Source organism: Macaca mulatta, chromosome 13 (assembly GCF_049350105.2).
Source record: "Macaca mulatta isolate MMU2019108-1 chromosome 13, T2T-MMU8v2.0, whole genome shotgun sequence".
NCBI classification, from domain to species: domain Eukaryota; kingdom Metazoa; phylum Chordata; class Mammalia; order Primates; family Cercopithecidae; genus Macaca; species Macaca mulatta.
In genome coordinates this window covers 70,925,322-70,943,456 of record NC_133418.1, presented here as the reverse complement: position 1 = coordinate 70,943,456, position 18,135 = coordinate 70,925,322, and the positions used below count along the sequence as shown (strand labels likewise).

General features: G+C 38.8%; 1 protein-coding gene across 17 annotated transcripts in view; it reads right to left on the bottom strand.

Moving 5' to 3' along the window:
• ASB3 (ankyrin repeat and SOCS box containing 3) overlaps window positions 1-18,135 on the bottom strand; it is a 126,868-nt gene that overhangs the window by 53,810 nt on the left and 54,923 nt on the right. For all 17 annotated transcript variants that reach the window (XM_077958621.1, XM_077958626.1, XM_077958633.1 and 14 more), the window contains 2 exon segments: window positions 11,123-11,235; window positions 10,377-10,512 (listed from right to left, as the gene is read on the bottom strand). In XM_077958621.1, coding sequence (XP_077814747.1) covers window positions 10,377-10,512; window positions 11,123-11,235 — 249 coding nt within the window.

Here is an 18,135-nt window from a genome sequence, read left to right as displayed (position 1 = left end):
TAAAGGGTCTCTTCAGAATATATAAATCTTTCGCCTTTTACTAAACATCCTGCTTAAAAGGTACAGAGTTGCAATTTGGATTAAAAAGAAAGAAAGAAAGAAAGAAAGAAAGAAAGAAAGAAAGAAAGAAAGAAAGAAAGAAAGAAAGAAAGAGAAAGAAAGAAAGAAAGAAGACTCATTCATCTGCTGCCTTCAAGAGACACGTCTCACATGTAAAAATATCTACAGGCTCAAAGTAAAGGGTTGGAAAAAGCAAGCAAATGGAAAACAAAAAAGGTCAGGGGTCTCCCTTCCCCTTCCCCTTCCCCTTCCATTTTTGAGATGGAGTCTTGCTCTGTCACCAGGCTGGAGTGCAATGGTGCGACCTCGGCTTACTGCAACCTCTACCTCCTGGGTTCAAGCAATTCTCCTGCCTCAGCCTCCTGAGTAGCTGGGACTACAGGCGCACACCACACGCCCAGCTAATTTTTGTATTTTTGGTAGATAGAGACGGGGTTTCACCATGTTGGCCAGGATGGTCTTGATCTCTTGTCCTTGTGATCCATCCACCTCGGCCCCCCAAAGTGCTGGGATTACAGGTGTGAGCCACTGCACCTGACCAGGGGTCACCATTCTTATGTCAGATAAAACAGACTTTAAATCAAACAACAGGGCCAGGTACAGTGGCTCACAACTATAATCCCAGAGCTTTGAGAGGCCGAACTGTGACAGAGCAGGAATATCCCCATCTTGCACAAGCACTGTTATTTTCCAATTCACCTTAATAAAAAACTGCCTAAATCCAAAGGGCATCAGCCTAAATGGCTAAGGTCAGCATGACCGTAAACCAAAAAAACATCTCCAACGAGAAACATTCCAAACTCCTCAGCGACCAGAGACATGCTAGCCACCCCACTCTGGCTGGGAAGATGCCAGCCCCGAGATAACCCCCTTCCTGCTGGAAAGATGTCAACCCCAAGATAACCCCCCCTTCGCCAAGAGACATTCCAACTTCACCATAAACTTCTCCCCCACACATAAATATTCCAAGCTTGTGACAAGCCCCCTCACCCTAAAACCAATATATACTGATGTACTCAGTCTGTAAGAGAAAACACTCCTGAACAAAAAAAAAATCTGCCAGAAGCCCTTCTCAGGTTTTACCTAAAGTAAACCTGTCTTTAACTGCCAAGCCATCCTATGTGTCTCTTTCCCCTTTCTTTAACTCTTACAAGGTAGGAGGATCACTTGAGCTCAGGAGTTCAAGACCAGACAGGGCAATGTGAAAGGAAAATAAATCTTGGAACCCCACAATCACTAAGCCAAAGGGAAAAGTCAAGCTGGGAAATGCTTAGTGCAACCCTGCCTCCTATTCTACTCCTAAAAGATAGCTACTAAGATTAGAAAAAAGTTACATACCTCCCTCACAAGGAATTTCCCTGTGGATGAAGGACAGACAGAATTCAAAGTCATCCCTCTGCTCACTGGGATAAGCGCGTATCTGAGTGCCTCCTTTGGAAAGCCTAATTAGAAACTCAAAAAAAACAAAAAAAAAACAAAAGGCAACCATTTGTCTCTTAGCTACCTACGACCTGGACATACTCTCCCCACTTTGCGTTGTCCTGCTTTTCCAGAGAGAACAATACATATCTTATATATATTGATTGATGTCTCATGCCTCCCTAAAATGTATAAAACCAAGTTGTGCCCCAACCACTTTGGGCACATGTTGTCAGGACCTCCTGAGGGTGTGTCACAGGCACGTGCCCTTAACGTTGGCAAAATAAACTTCCTAAATTGACTGAGATCTGTCTCAGATATTTGGGGTTCACAGCAACACAGTGAGACCCCATTTCTATTTAAAAAAACAAAGAAAAAATTATATATAAAAAACCAATGACAGTACAAAAGGACAAAGAAGGTAATTACATAATGATAAAGGGTTCGATTCAATAAGACTTAACAATTCTAAATATACACACACCCAACGCCAAAGCATCCAGTTTCATAAAACAAGCTCTTAGAGATCTATAGAGATAGTAATAATATTGGGAGATTTCAACATCCCATTGACAGCATTAGATAGATCATTAAGGCAGAAAATTAAAAAACAAATTCTGGGTATAAATTCAACATTTGACCAATTGGACCTAATACATATCTACAGAACACTCCGCTCATCAACCACAGAATATATATTCTTCTCAACAGCACACAGAACATACTCCAAGATGGACCACATGCTTGGCCAAAAAGCACATCTCAATAAATTTTAAAAAACTGATTCATTTGTGAGGCCGAGGCAGGTGGATCACTTGAAGGTCAGGAGTTCGCGACCAGATTGGCCAACATGGTGAAACCCCATCTCTACTAAAAATACAAAAAATTAGTTTGGCCACAGTGGTGCATGCCTGTAATCCCAGGTACTCAGGAGGCTGAGGCAGGAGAATCACCTGAACCAGGAGGCAGAGGTTGCAGTGAGCTGAAATAATGCCACTGCACTCTAGTCTGGGTACAGAGCAAGACCCTGTCTCCAAATAAATAAATAAATAAATAAACAAACAAACTGAATTATACCAACCATACTCTCAGAACACAGTAGAATAAAAACAGAAATCAATACCAAGAAGATCTTCCAAAACCACACAATTACATAGAAATTAACTTGGCTCTTGGTTGGGCGCGGTGGCTCACGCCTATAATCCTAGCACTTTGGGAGGCCAAGGCGGGCAGACTGCCTAAGCTCAGGAGTTCGAGACCAACCTGGGCAATGTGGTGAAACCCCATCTGTACTAAACTACAAAAAAACAAAAAAAAAATTAGACAGGCGTGGTGGTGTGCGCCTCTAGTCCCAGTTACTCAAGAGGCTGAGGCAGGAGAATTGCTTGAACCCAAGAGGTGGAGGTTACAGTGAGCCAAGATGGTGCCACTGAACTCCAGCCGGGCGACAGAGCGAGACTCTGTCTCACAAACAAACAAACTTGCTCTTGTATAGCTTTTAAGTAAACAATAAAATTATGACAGAAATCAAAAAATTCTTTGAAATAAATAAAAACAGACACAAAACATATTAAAATGCAGCAAAAAGTGTTAAGAAGTTTATAATGCTAAACATCTAACTCAGAAAGAACTCAAATTAATGATCCAATATCACACTTAGAAGAACAAGAAAAACCAGAACAAACTAACCCCAAAGCTAGCAGAAGAAAAAAAAATAATTAAAATCAGAGTGGAATTGAATGAAATTGAGACCCAAAAATCCACACAAAGGATCAATGAAACCAAAAGTTGGCTCTTTGAAAGGTTAAACAAAATTGATAGACTACTAGCTAGATTAACAAAGAAAAAAAAAGAGTGAAGATCCAAATAAGCACAATCTGAAACAACAAAGTTGACATTACAATAGATTCTACAGAAATACACAAGATCCTCAGAGACTATTATGAACACCTCAATGCACACAAACTAGAAAATCTAGAGGAAATGGATAAACTACACAATCTCCCAAGACTGAATCAGAAAGAAATTGAAATAGACCAATATCAAGTTCCAAAACTGAATCCATAATAATAAAACAAAAATAACCTACCAACCAAAAAGTCCTGGACCAGATGAATTCACAGCTGAATTCTACCAGATATACAAAGAAGAATGGGTACCAATTCTACTGAAACCATTCTCAAAAATTAAGGAGGAGGAATTCCTCCCTAAGTTGTTCTACAAAGCCAGCATCACCCTAATACCAAAACCTGGAAAAGACACAATGAAGAAAGAAAAGTACAGGCCAATATCCCTGATGAACATAGACACAAAAATCCTCAACAAAACACTAGCAAATCGAATCCCGCAACACATCAAAAAGTTAATGCATCATGATCAAGTAGGCTTCATTGTTGAGATGCAACGTTGGTTCCATATACGCAAATTAATAATTGGGATTCACCACATAAAGAAAATTAAAAACTACATGATCACCTCAATAGATGTGAGAATAGCCTTCATTATTCATGATAAATAAACAAAACCCTCAACAAACTAGGCATTGAAGGAACATATCTCAAAATAATAAGAATCATCTATGACAAACCCACAGCCAATATCATACTGAAGAGGCAAAAGCTGGAAGCATTCTCCCTGAGAACTGGAAGAAGACAAGGATACCAACTCTCACCACTCCTATTCAACATAGTACTGGAAGTCCTTGCCAGAACAATCAGGCAAGAGAAAGAAATAAAAGGCATCCAAATAGGAAAAGAAGAAGTCAAACAATCTCTCTTCTCTGACAATATGATTCCATACCAAGAAAACCCTAAAGACTCCACAAAAAGGCTCCTGAAGCTGATAAACAACTTCAGTAAAATTTCAGGTTACAAAATCAATGTATAAAATCAGCAGCATTTCTATACATCAATAATGTTCAAGCTGACAGCCAAATCAAGAATGCAACTCCATTTACAATAGCCACCAAAAAAAAAAAAAAATTAAAAACCTAGGAATACATCTTACCAAGGAGGTGAGAGATCTCTACAAGGAGAACTACAAAATACTACTGAAAGAAATCACAGATGACACCAACAAATGGAAAATCCATGCTTATGGATTGCAAAAATCAATTATCATTTTTTAAAATACCCATGCTGCCCAAGGCAACCTATAGATTCAACACTATTCCTTTTTTTATTTTTTCCCCTGTTAAATGTCAGAGTCTTTGGTTTTTGTTTTTTATTTCCATAAGTTATTGGGGAACAGGTGGTGTCTGGTTACATCAGAAAGTTCTTTAGTGGTGATCTGTGAGATTCACCTCATCACCCAAGCAGTATACACTGCAACCAGTTTGTGATCTTTTATCCCTCACCCCCTTCCCATCCTTTCCCCAAGTCCCTGAATTCTATTGTGTCATTTTTATGCTTCAATGCTATTCCTGTCAAACTACCAACACCATTTTTCACAGAATCAGAAAAAAAATGTTCTTAAATTCATATGGAACCAAAAAATGGCACAAATAGCCAAAGCAATCCTAAGCAAAAAGAATAAAGCTGGAGGCATCACATTACCCAATTTCAAACTATACTTTAAGGCTAAGGTAACCAAAACAGCATAGTCCTGGTACAAAAACAGACACACAGATCAATGGAATAGAATAGAGAATCCAGAAATACAGCCACGCACCTACAGCCATCTGATCTTTGACAAAGTTGACAAAAATAAGCAATGAGTTAGAGACTCCTTATTCAATAAATGGTGCTAGGATAGGTGGCTAGCTATATGCAGAAGAATGAAACTGGACCCCTACCTTTCACCATATACAAAAATCAACTCAAGATGGATTAAATATTAAAACGTAAGACCTCAAACTATAAAAATCCTAGTTAGAAAAAAAAGAGAAAACACCGTTCTGGACATTGGCCCTGAGAAAGAACTTATGACTAAGTTCTCAAAAGCAATTGCAACAAAAACAAAAATTGATAAGTGGGACCTAATTAATCTCTTTAGATTAATTAAGCTCTTTAGCTTCTGTAAAACAACAGAATCCACAGACAATCCACAGAATAGGAAAAAATATTTGCTAACTACGTATCTTTAAAGATTCTGGACATTAGACAAAAGTCTTTATCCTAACTTTGTCTAATATCTAGAATCTATAAGGAAATTAAACAATTCAACAAGCAAAAAACAATCCCAGTAAAAACTGGGCAAAAGAACTGAGCACACTGGCTCACGCCTGTAATCCCAGCACTTTGGAGGCCAAGGTGGGTGGATCACGAGGTCAGGAGACCAAGACCATCCTGGTTAACACGGATTCTGTAAAACAACAGAATCCACAGACAATCCACAGGATAGGAAAAAATATTTGCTAACTACGTATCTTTAAAGATTCTGGACATTAGACAAAAGTCTTTATCCTAACTTTGTCTAATATCTAGAATCTATAAGGAAATTAAACAATTCAACAAGCAAAAAACAATCCCAGTAAAAACTGGGCAAAAGAACTGAGCACACTGGCTCACGCCTGTAATCCCAGCACTTTGGAGGCCAAGGTGGGTGGATCACGAGGTCAGGAGACCAAGACCATCCTGGTTAACACGGACAAACCCTGTCTGTACTAAAAATACAAAAAATTAGCCAGGCATGGTGGCACATGCCTGTAGTCCCAGCTACTTGGGAGGCTGAAGCAGGAGAATCGCTTGAACCCAGGAGGCAGAGGTTGCAGCGAGCAGAGATAGCGCCACTGTACTCCAGCCTGGGTGATACAGTGAGACTCCATGTCAAAAAAAAAAAAAATTGGGCAAAAGACATGAAAAGACACTTCTCAAAAGAAGACATATGAGCATCCAACAAACACAGGAAGAATTGCTCAACATCACCAATCACCAAAGAAATGCAAATCAAAACCACAATGAGACATAACCTCATACCAGTCAGAATGGCTATTACTAAAAAGTCAAAAAACAACAGATGCTAGAGAGGTTGAAGACAAAGGGGAACACTTATACATTGTTGGTGGGAATGTAAATTAGTTCAGCCATAGTGGAAAGCAGTTTGGAAATTTCTCAAATAGCTTAAATCAAAACTACCATTCGACCCAGCAATTTATCACTGGGTATATATCCAAAAGAAAATAAATCATTCTACCAAAAATACACATGCACTTGCACGTTCATCACAGCACCACTCACAATAGCAAAAACATGGAATCAACCTAGGTGCCCATCAATGGATACCTGGTGGATTGGATAAAGAAAACACAGTAGATATACACCACGGAATACTACGCAGTCATAGAAAAGAATAAAATCATGTCCCTTTAGCAACATGGATGCAGCTGGAGGCCATTATTCTAAGTGAATTAACAAATTAACAGAAAACCAAATACTGCATGTTCTCACTTATAAGTGGAGGCTAAACACTGGGTACTCGTGGACATAAAGATAGCAACAACAGATACTGGGGACTAATAGAGAAGGGAGGCAGGGAACAGGGCAAGGGCTCAAAAGCTAACTGTTGGGTACTATGCCCACTATCTAGGGGATGAGATCACTCATATCCCAAACCTCAGCATCAGCATCATGCAATACACCTATGTAACAAACCTGCATGTGTACCCTCTGAATCTGAAATAAAAGTTGAAATTATAAAAAATAAAATAAAATCATAAATCTAATTAAATTATGTATACATCATTGTATAAAGATTTTTAAAACCTGACCTCAGTTTTTGTGAAGATTGTGAAAATAGCAGTCATCCCCAAACTTTTCTTGTTGGCAAATAATGTATTAAATATGCTAAATATGATGTTGTTACATGACCATGAGAGTTTTTTAAATTTCTAGAATACATCTCGGTGGAAAGATCATCATCAAGAGGGAAAGGACTATCTTCTATTTAAAAGAATATTCCATAAATGCACCTTGAATAGACCAAAGTTTTATGTACACAAAAACTACATAGAACACAAATGGTAAATTAAAGAGTCTATAGATCCTTCAGAAATTCCAAATGCTAGAAACTAGAACCTTCATGATTTATATGAGGGAGATGTTTTACCCACCGTCAGTTTCAGAAAGAAGTAAACACTATAACTGAAAAGGGACTAAGTCAAGAAAGAAACCTTAACTTTTTTTTTTAATCAATGCGTTATTGTGAGTGACAATTTCAAAGTATCAGAAAGAATAAGGAACCAATTTCTTTAAAGACTACTGGTGAAAAAGTTGGAAAAATGACAGACAAGTCACTGAAAGGAAAGTACTGGGGGTTGGAAACATGTATGGTTACATGATAAACATACCTACATACCTTTTCAACTGATTATTTAGAACAATTCAGAGAAAAGAAATAAAAAGAACAAAGCAAAACAAAACAGGAGCTCAGAGCTCCAGGCGACAAGATAACAGACCTGACATGAGGAGAGACATTAAGGTGCAGTTTAATCTATTTAATTTAAAAAAAAATTTTTTTGGGGGGGGATGGAGTTTCACTCTGTCACCCAGGCTGGAGTGCAGTCGCGAGATCTAGGCTCGCTGCAACCTCCACCTACTGGGTTTAAGCAATTCTCCTGCCTCAGCCTCCTAAGTAGCTGGGACTACAGGTGCACACCGCTACACCTGGCTAATTTTTTGTGTTTTAATAGAGACAGGGTTTCACCATGTTGCCCAGGCTGGCTGCAAACTCCTGAGTTCAGGCAATCCGCCCGCCTTGGCCTCCCAAAGTGTTGGGATTACAGGCATGAGCCACCGCACCTGGCCTATTTAATCTAAATATTAACTAAACATATATATATATACACACACACACATACACATATATACACACACACACACACATATTTTTTTTTCTTTCTTTTTTTTTTTTTTTGAGATGGAGTCTCACTCTGTCGCCCCGACTGGAGTGCGGTGTTGTGATCTCGGCTCACTACAACCTCCGCCTCATGGGTTCAAGCAATTCTCCTGCCTCAGGCTCCCCAGTAGCAAGGACAGGTGTGTGCCACCACACCTGGCTAATTTTTATATTTTCAGTAGAGACAAGGTTTCACCATGTTGGCCAGGATGGTCTCAAGCTCCTGACCTCAGGCAATCTGCCCGCCTCAGCCTCCCAAAGTGCTGGGATTACAGACGTGAGCCACCGTACCCGGCCTAAACACTAATAATTGTAACTTATGGGACTGCAAGTCATAAACTGAATTAGGATAGTCCTCTGGAAAGTATGATGTAGTAGAAGGAAGATCAGAAGTCAGAAGGCCTGGGTCCAAGCCCTGATTCTGCCAGGAAACAAGAGTCTAGATCTTTGAAAAGGCACTTAAACATTCACGGTCTGGACTCTTAATCTAAAAACGATTATGTTTGAAGAGATTATTCTGGGGATTCCTCTTAACTGTAAGATTTATAGACTCATTATAACAGATGCCTTAAATTGGCACTTAATGGATATTTGTTTCTTTTACTTCCTACTCTGACTTAAGTGTTTCAAGGTTTGTAAAAGAAAGCAAAAATAAGAAAATATGTGCCCTGCTGTTTAAACAAACTGTGGATTGCTGGGCAGGCATAGTGGCTCACAGTGTAATCCCAGCATTTTGGGAGGCTGAGGCAGGAGGATCACTTGAGGTTGGGAGATTGAGACCCACTTGGGCAACACAGCAAGACCCCATGTCTTAAAAAAAAAAAAAAAAAAAAGGTTTTTTAATTAGCTGGGCATGGTGAAATGCACCTGTAGTCGCAGCTATTTGGTAGGCTAAAGTGGGAAAATCACTTGAGGCCAGGAGTTTAAGGTTACAATGAGCTGTGATCATACCACTATACTCCAGCCTGGGTGATGGAGCAAGGCCTGGCCTCAATTAATCAATAAACAAGCAAACAAACAAACTTTGTATGATCTATTTGAAGGAAGTTCATAAAAAGCCTAGATTTTCTTTCTTTCTTTTTTTTTCTTGAGACACAGTCTCGCTCTGTCGCCCACGCTGGAGTGCAGTGGTGCAATCTTGGCTCACTGCAACCTCTGCCTCCTAGGTTCAAGCAATTCTAGTGTTTCAGCTTCGCTAGTAGCTGGGATTACAGGTGCATGCCACCATGTCCAGCTAATTTTTGTATTTTCAGTAGAGATGGGGTTTCGCCATGTTGGCCAGGCTGGTCTCAAACTCCTGACCTCAAGTGATCTGCTCACCTCGGCCTCCCAAAGGGCTGGGATTACAGGCATGAGCAACCGTGCCTGGACAAAAAAAAGTCCAGGTATTTTTTTTTTTAATTGCCTAGGCTACCGTGATTCACGCTTCATCAAGTTAGCACTGTGAAGCACATATCTGGTGTTTGGGAGAGATTTAAAAGCCCCTACATAATAAACATTTCTGGTCACAAAACTGTGACTTAGAGTAAGAATGCCACCTGAACACCAACTTCCCTGGCAATGCTGAATGTGGAAGGGTTGTCAAAGAAAAACCTTTAGCAGGTTATGCTACTATTAACATAATAAAGTGTAAACTTGCTTTGAAATAAACCCATTTAAATAATGACAAAATTAATAAAACATACACCTCAAGGCCTTAATACACAAAATAGCCATCTAATAAGGTAATTAAGCCTAAACTAGTCTTACACCCTAGAAAGCTGAAACTGCTCAATTCCCTACAGGAAAGGACAGCCCCGTCATTCAACTTGCCAATAAACCTGCTTCAGTGACAGATCATTATGCTCCTACTCAGATAAATTAGTAGCTGTGCATTGCATTGTCAGTAATAGACACTGAATAACCAGGTTTATAAATCAACTTTTATTTACTCTTATTTACCACTTATATAAACCATAAATTTCACAACCTGATTTATATTTGAGTCAAGAATTATTCCTCTAGGAAATATAAAGTTTAAAGCTCATGATCTGAACAGTACAAAGGCTAATGGATAATCTTACCAGATGAAATAAGTATGCTCAAGCTTTCTAGCTTGCCATATTGAGCAGCCACAAATAAAGGTGTGATTCCAAAGTCATCCTGGCATTCCTTGTTTGCTCCTTTTTTAAGAAGCAATTTTATGATCTCAGCATTTTCCTAAAGCACAGATTCACATTTTAAATAAGAAAAAAACAAAGAAAATAAAAGGTATCTTTTTTCTTATTGTGTTTTTTTTTTCTTTTTTATCCTCTCACTAAAGGATAACTTGAAGAAAAAAACAAAACAGTATACTGCTGTATTGGTTGGAAAGAAATTGGCCAAACAATCAGATTATCCTATACTTCCAGTTAACTCAATAAATGTAAACATGAAACACTGATCTCTAGGAATTATAAACCTTATAGAATCCTGCAAAATTAGCTTGCTAACCCAAGCACTAAGGAGCCATCACAATTTCTAAACACACTATTCTAAATAAAATAACCCATTGCTCTTCATCAATTTATATCCCAAATAACTGACGGTTTCTTAAACACGCCATTAACATTTTTAAAATGTAGATAATCCCTATAGCCCAAAGCTTCTACAGCTACTACAGAAGTTGGTTTATTCAGAATCATCATTAGCATTTAGACTGCCTTTTCTGTACTGCACTAACCATCATAAATCACAGGCAAGCAGAAAGCAAAAACTGCATAGGACTGTCATTTTAAGAGGCTAAAACACACAATTTACATGGAAATGAGATAATAAATTCAGAGGTTACCTGAAAAGAAGCCTGGTGCAAGGAGTTCCATCCACACATAGAATGGGATCCATTAACATTTGCTCCATGTTGAAGCAACAGCTTTAACACATCTATCTGTCCATTTTCAACAGCTGCAATACATCAGTTAGAAAAATTAATGTCAGCAAAAAGGCATGTTTGTAGGACTGGACACTTTGGTGATGTTCTCATCACTTATTCACCTCAGAACCACAATGCTCTCATTATTCCTAAACATTTATCACAATTTGCTTAGCCCAAATCTATTAACATATATCTAAGTCTTTCTGAACACACACAAAATTATTTTCAACAGCATGTTAAAAGACACAGAGGAACTGGAAGCAAGAAGCAAACGTTTATTCTCTCTGGAAATGGAAACAGCCTAGTTCTAGTTTGTTAAAATGAAACTGGGAGGATATAAGATGGACAATTCAGAATCAACAGTACCAGTCTGGAAAAGCAATCTCAAAAGGACTGAAAGGTTTGTTATTACTACATTTGATCATAAATAAAAAGAGTCACTGACAAAATGAAAAAGCAAGTTCTTCATCTTAGTGTTTTTTTTTTTTTTTTTGGCACTAATTATGGAGGAATTTAAGCACGACATTAATGAAAAACAGAATGCCAAAACAGAATTATAAAGTGCTTTATAAAATAAGTACAAACACATACACACATCATTAGCAAATTAGGTATATTGTGAATGTTGTTACGTGTAAGGCTACTGAGTGACATCCTTAAATTTTAAGTTCAGAAACTTAAAATCGAGAAATAGTAATATTTATAAGAAAGAAAGGTAAGATGTGTATAAGAAGGTCTGGCTAACGTGCTTGGATATGGGAAAGAAGATTTAAGTTGATTTCATATCTTGGCGATTGTGAATGGTGCTGCAATGAACATACATGTGCATGTATCTTTATGGTAAAATGATTTCTATTCCTTTGGGTATATACCCAGTAACGGGATTGCTGGGTCAAATGGCAGTTGTTTTCAGCTCTCTGAGGAATCACTATACAGCCTTCCACAATGGTTGAATTAATGTACACTCCCATCAACAGTGTACACATGTTCCTTTTTCTCCTCAACCTCGCCAGCACCTGTTATTTTTTTACTTTTTAATACCAGCCATTCTGACTGCTGTGAGATGGTAGCTCATTGTGGTTTTGATTCGCAGGAAAAAAGATTTGAAGAATAAGATTTTTTTTTTCATTTCAAACATACAGTTATTCTGTATCTCCTACTATAGTAGGAGGCAGCACTTCTCAGTCACAAAATTAGAAAGGCACATTTGGATAATGAGTCACATTAGAAAATGTTAATATACATGAAACAATGGGAATATAAAAATCCTTAAAAGTGTAAAGCAAGAAATGATAAGTGTCCTCATTACTACTGAAGATGAGTAACACGCCACTGATATTCTACTAGTTTTATATATTGAATTTACACCAAAGCTTATTTCTCCATAAGACTCTCAGAAGTTCTTTAATAAAAAATTATCCACCGGGTGTGGTGGCTCACACCTGTAATCCCAGCACTTTGGGAGGCCAAGGTGGGTGGATCACGAGGTCAGGAGATCAAGACCATCCTGGCTAACACCGTGAAAACCCGTCTCTACTAAAAATACAAAAAATTAGCCGGGTGTGGTGGCAAGCACCTGTATTCCTAGCTACTCGGGAGGCTGAGGCAGGAGAATTGTTTGAACCTGGGAGGTGGAGGTTGCAGTGAGCCGAGATTGCGGCAGTGTACTCCAGCCTGGGTAACAGAGCAAGACTCCATCTCAAAAACAAAAACAAAAACAAAAACAAAAACAAATACTCTTACTCTGAAGGGTTTCAGAAATGTAACCAATGGCTGTGATAGTACCACTGAGGTAGGAATCTAACATAACTAAGTTAATATTCAAAAGCATTTACCATAGAGAAAACAGTTTTTCAAGCTAAGCAATTTCTGTATAAATGATCTAAAGTCAATCTAATTTGGGGTGGCTTGCAGGTACCCCATAAATATATACACTGACCTTACCCACAACAGTTTTTTGGGCTTTTTGGGGGGGTTTTTTTGTCTTTTTTTGGGGATGGAGTCTCGCTCTGTCGCCCAGGCTGGAGTGCAATGGTGCAATCTCAGTTCACTGCAACCTCTGCCTCCCAGGTTCAAGCAATTCTCCCACCTCAGCCTCCTGAGTAGCTGGGATTATAGACACCCGCCATCATGCTTGGCTAATTTTTGGTATTTTTGTAGAGACGGTGTCTCACCATGTTAGCCACGGTGGTCTTGAACTCCTGACCTCAGGTGATCCACCTGCCTCGGCCTCCCAAAATGCTGGGATTACAAGCGTGAGCCACCACACTCGGCCCCCACAACAGTTTGTTTTGTTTTATTTTGAGACAGAGTCTCACTCTGTCACCTAGGCTAGAATGCAGTGGTGCAATCTTGACTTACTGTAACCTCCCCGTCCCGGGTTTCACGCGATTCTCCTGCCTCAGCCTCCTGAGTAGCTGGGATTACAGGCGTGCACCACCATGTCTGGCTAATTTTGGTATTTTTAGTAGATACAAGGTTTCACCATGTTGGCCAAGTTGGTCTCGAACTCCTGGCCTCACGTTATCCACCTGCCTCAGCCTCCCAAAGTGCTGGGATTATAGGCATGAGCCACCACACCCAGCCCCACAACAGTTTTTTAAAAATAACTGAAAATTTCAAAAAAAGAAAAATAAAGAAATTACAAATGAAATTACCATATAAAAAAATAAAGTCTGAAAGTAACAGTAATAATTTCAGGTGGAGGTCACAAAAGGAAAAAAATCTGTTTCATATCAAATTCATACATCATTATCAGTGATTGTTAGCAAAAATCATTCTATAGCCAGTCCATGACTTGAAGATTATCAGGTTGTCAGCAGTGATATATGAAGGAGAGTGAAGATAAGTTTGTTTTCCAGGAGTTAGGCTGACCTTATAAAAATTCAAGTCAAAAAAATGTGTATTGATTATTAAATACAATATAGATACAGGAAATTTTTTTTTTTTTTTTTTTTTGAGATGCACTTTCGCTCTGTCGCCCAGGCTGGAGTGCAGTGGCCCAATCTCGGCTCACTGCACACTCCGCCTCCTGGGTTCATGCCATTCTCCTGCCTCAGCCTCCCAAGCAGCTGGGACTATAGGCGTCCGCCACCATGCCCAGCTGATTTTTTGTTTTTGTTTTTGTTTTTGCATTTTTAGTAGAGATGGCGTTTCACCGTGTTAGCCAGGATGCTCTTGATCTCCTGATCTCGTGACCCGCCCACCTCAGCCTCCCAAAGTGCTGGGATTACAGGCATGAGCCACCACACCAAGCCAAAATTTTCATTTTTTTAACCTCATGATGCAATAGTATGTTTTCACTTTTAATATCATAAATACATTAAGAAATCTGATATCTGCAACTATTAAAAACATTTCCCAACGACAAAAGTAAAACCTACACATGAGCAGAAAAATATTATTTTCACAGCCCTTGTTAATTATTTCAAAATAAAGCAAATTTAATAGTTATCAGTTGAGAAATCGTGGTTTAGAAAAGTGTATTTAGAGCTCAGATTTACTACCAAAGCCTCCGCTTTGGAAGAGGAGCATTCACTTTGTCTATTAAAATGGAATTATCAAATAGGATGGGCTGAATGGTTTGCTTTCAAAAAGGAGGTCATTACTTTACACATACATACAAACACAGACATACTTTCTCAAGCCTACTGAGAAAACCAAATATAAGAGCATGTTTAGAAACTACCTAGCAAATAAAACAGACTTTGCAATCTTTTCTAAGAACAGAGTCAACCACTCAAGTATCCATAAACATTGAGTACCTGTGAATTCCATGGAGATAGTGGGAATACAGATGAATGGGGAAGGATAGAGAAGGATATCAAAGTATAAAAAGAGTGCTTCTGCCTTGAGAGCTATCTAGATGTAGAGAAAAATGATACATGTCAGCAACAGCAAATTAACCCTACCCAATTGAAACAATGATGCTAACAGAAATGAACTACACAATGATATTTTACATTATATTCTGTGTAGAAACTTGATTTACTTGTTACTTTTTCCATATCTCATAAGAAGAAGCAGGCTTCCACCTTTTCAGAGTTTCATCTGTGTCCTTTCCCTCGATCCCATACCTTCTCCACTTTTTTTTTTTTTTTCTTTAAGATGGATTCTCATTCTGTCACCCAAGCTAGAGTGCAGTGGCACTATTTCGGCTCATAGCAACCTCTGTCCCCCGGGTACGAGCGGTTCTCCTGCCTCAGCCTCCCAAGTAGCTGGGACTACCGGCATGTGCCACCAAGCCCAGCTAATTTTTGTATTTTTAGTAGAGATGGGGTTTCTCCATTTTGGCCAGGCTGGTCTTGAACTCCTGACCTCATATAATCTGCCCGCCTTGGCCTCCCACCTTCTCCACTGCCGAGACCAGCTCAATCGGGGAGACCCTAACCCAGCAGCGCTAGAGGAATTAAAGACACACACACAGAAATACAGAGGTGTGGAGTGGGAAATCAGGGGTCTCACAGCCTTCAGAGCTGACAGCCTTGAACAGAGATTTACTCATGTATTTATTAACAGCAAGCCAGTGATAAGCATTGTTTCTATAGATTATAGATTAACTAAAAGTATTCCTTATGGGAAACAAAGGGATGGGTGGAAATAAAGGGCTGGGTTGGGCTAGTTATCCTTAACTAGCAGGAGTATGTCCTTAACTAGCAGGAGTATGTCCTTAAGGCACAGAGGTTTAAGAATGCCTTTAAGCGGTTTTCCACTCCAGGTGGGCCAGGTGTCCCCTGCCCTCACTGAAGTAAACCCACACAACCTTCCAGCGTGGGCATTAGGGCCATCACAAACATGTCACAGTGCTGCAGAGATTTTGTTTATGGCCAGTTTGGGGGCCAGTTTATGGCCAGATTTTGGGGGGCCTGCTCCCAACACTCCACTTTGGAGTTTGCTCCTCATATTGTCTCTTCTCCAATTTTCTCTCATTATTCCATCTCTGTTGGGCTCTACTGTTCAACCTGCAATCTAATTTAGGTTTTTCTTTCCCTAAAAATAAAACAAACAAACAAAATATCTTCCAATCTACCGCTTTCTCTCACTTTCTGTTTTTACCACTAAACTTCCCCCAAAGACTACTCTTAATGAGTCTACATTCAATGATCACATTTTCCCACCAATCACTCATTCATTCATTCAACAAATTCTACTTAGTGTCTACTATGTACCAGGTAATATTCCAGGTACTAGAGACATAGAAGTGAATAACAGACAAAAATACCTGCCTCCATGGACCTTTTAATCACTTAATCAATAACTATCATGTAAATTCTACTGCCATAATTCATGTGAAGCTCTTCCCAAGAAAATAATCATTAAATTCAATGATTTGAATCAGCCTTGAACCTCCTATTCAGTTCCTACTGTCTCTGGCATTAAATTCCCCATATTTTTCTAATATAAACTTTTTTCTCCATGTTAACAGCACTGTTGTAGTGTTACAACTTTCTGTAACAACTCATTCTTCTTGGTTTACTTTTTCTATCCTGCTAGTCTAGAAATGTGATGACTCACCAGGATTCTGTCTTCAAACTCTATTTTTTTTCCTTTACTTTGTACATGTTCTTTTTTTTTTTTTTTTTTTTGAGATGGAGTCTTGTTCTGTTGCCTAGGCTGGAGTGCAGTGGTGTGATCTCAGCTCACTGCAACCTCCACCTCCCAGGTTCAAGCAATTCTCCTGCCTCAGCCTCCCTAGTTGCTGGTACAGACATATGCCTCCATGCCCAGATAAATTTTGTACTTTTAGTAGAAATGGGGTTTCACCATGTTAGCCAGGCTGGTCTCGAACTCCTGACCTCGACTGATCAGCCCGCCTCAGCCTACCAAAGTGCTGGGGTTACAGATGTGAGCCACCATGCCCGGCCTATGCATGTTCTCTATTAGTGAATTTGTTCAATTCTGAAACGTCACTGAGCAAATTCATCTCCAGGTGAATGATTGCTCCTAACTGAACTTTCCGTCATGGTCCAGAACCAAATTTCCAAGTATCTGCCAAATATTTCCATCCAGACATTCTATCAGCCCCTTAAAATCGACGCGTTTAACACAAAACTGGAGGCATGAATTTAATAAAACATGCAAAACCTCTATACTGAAAACTACAAAATACTACTGAGAAAAGCAAAGATCTAAAAAAAAAAAAAAAGTAGAATACACCATGTTCATGGATATAATGATTCACTATTATAAAAATATCAATTCTCCCCAAATCAATCTAAAGATTCAATGTGAGCCCAATCAAAACACCCAAAGGTGCTACGGGTATTGTCTTAATAGTTGGGAAAAAAAAAAAAAAAAAAAACTGATTCATATAGATGGGAATGTAAAGAGCCAAATTATGCCAAAACAATCATGTAAAATAAAGCAAGAGGACTCAAACACCCAGATATCAAAACTAATAAAGCTGGAATAATTAAGGTAGCATGGTATTGGTACAGGATAGAGAAAGAGACTAATAAAACTGAAACTGCAAAAACAGATACCCCCAACAAATGGTCACTTTTATGACAAAGGTGACAATGGTTTGGGGTCCACTGAATATCCATACAGGGAAAAAAATACCTTGATCCCTGTCCCACATAATACACAATAATCAATTTCATATGGATTGGGAATTAAATTCCAGATTGGATCTGGGAACAACAAAGCTTCTAGGAAAAAATAAAAAGCAGAAAGGAAAAATCTATAAACTGACCTTGGAATAGAAAAATAATTTTTAATCTTTATATTAAAAGCAATAAACATAAAGGTAAATAGTGATAAATTGGACCACGTTAAAATTAAGAACTCCTTAAATCAATAAAAAGATAAATTATTTTTAAAACATGGGAAAATAATTAGAGGTAAAACACTACTGAGGGGCCATGGAACTCCTAAGACTTCTGGCTGAGTCAGAGTGATGAGACCATACTGTTCCAAAAGAATGGAGA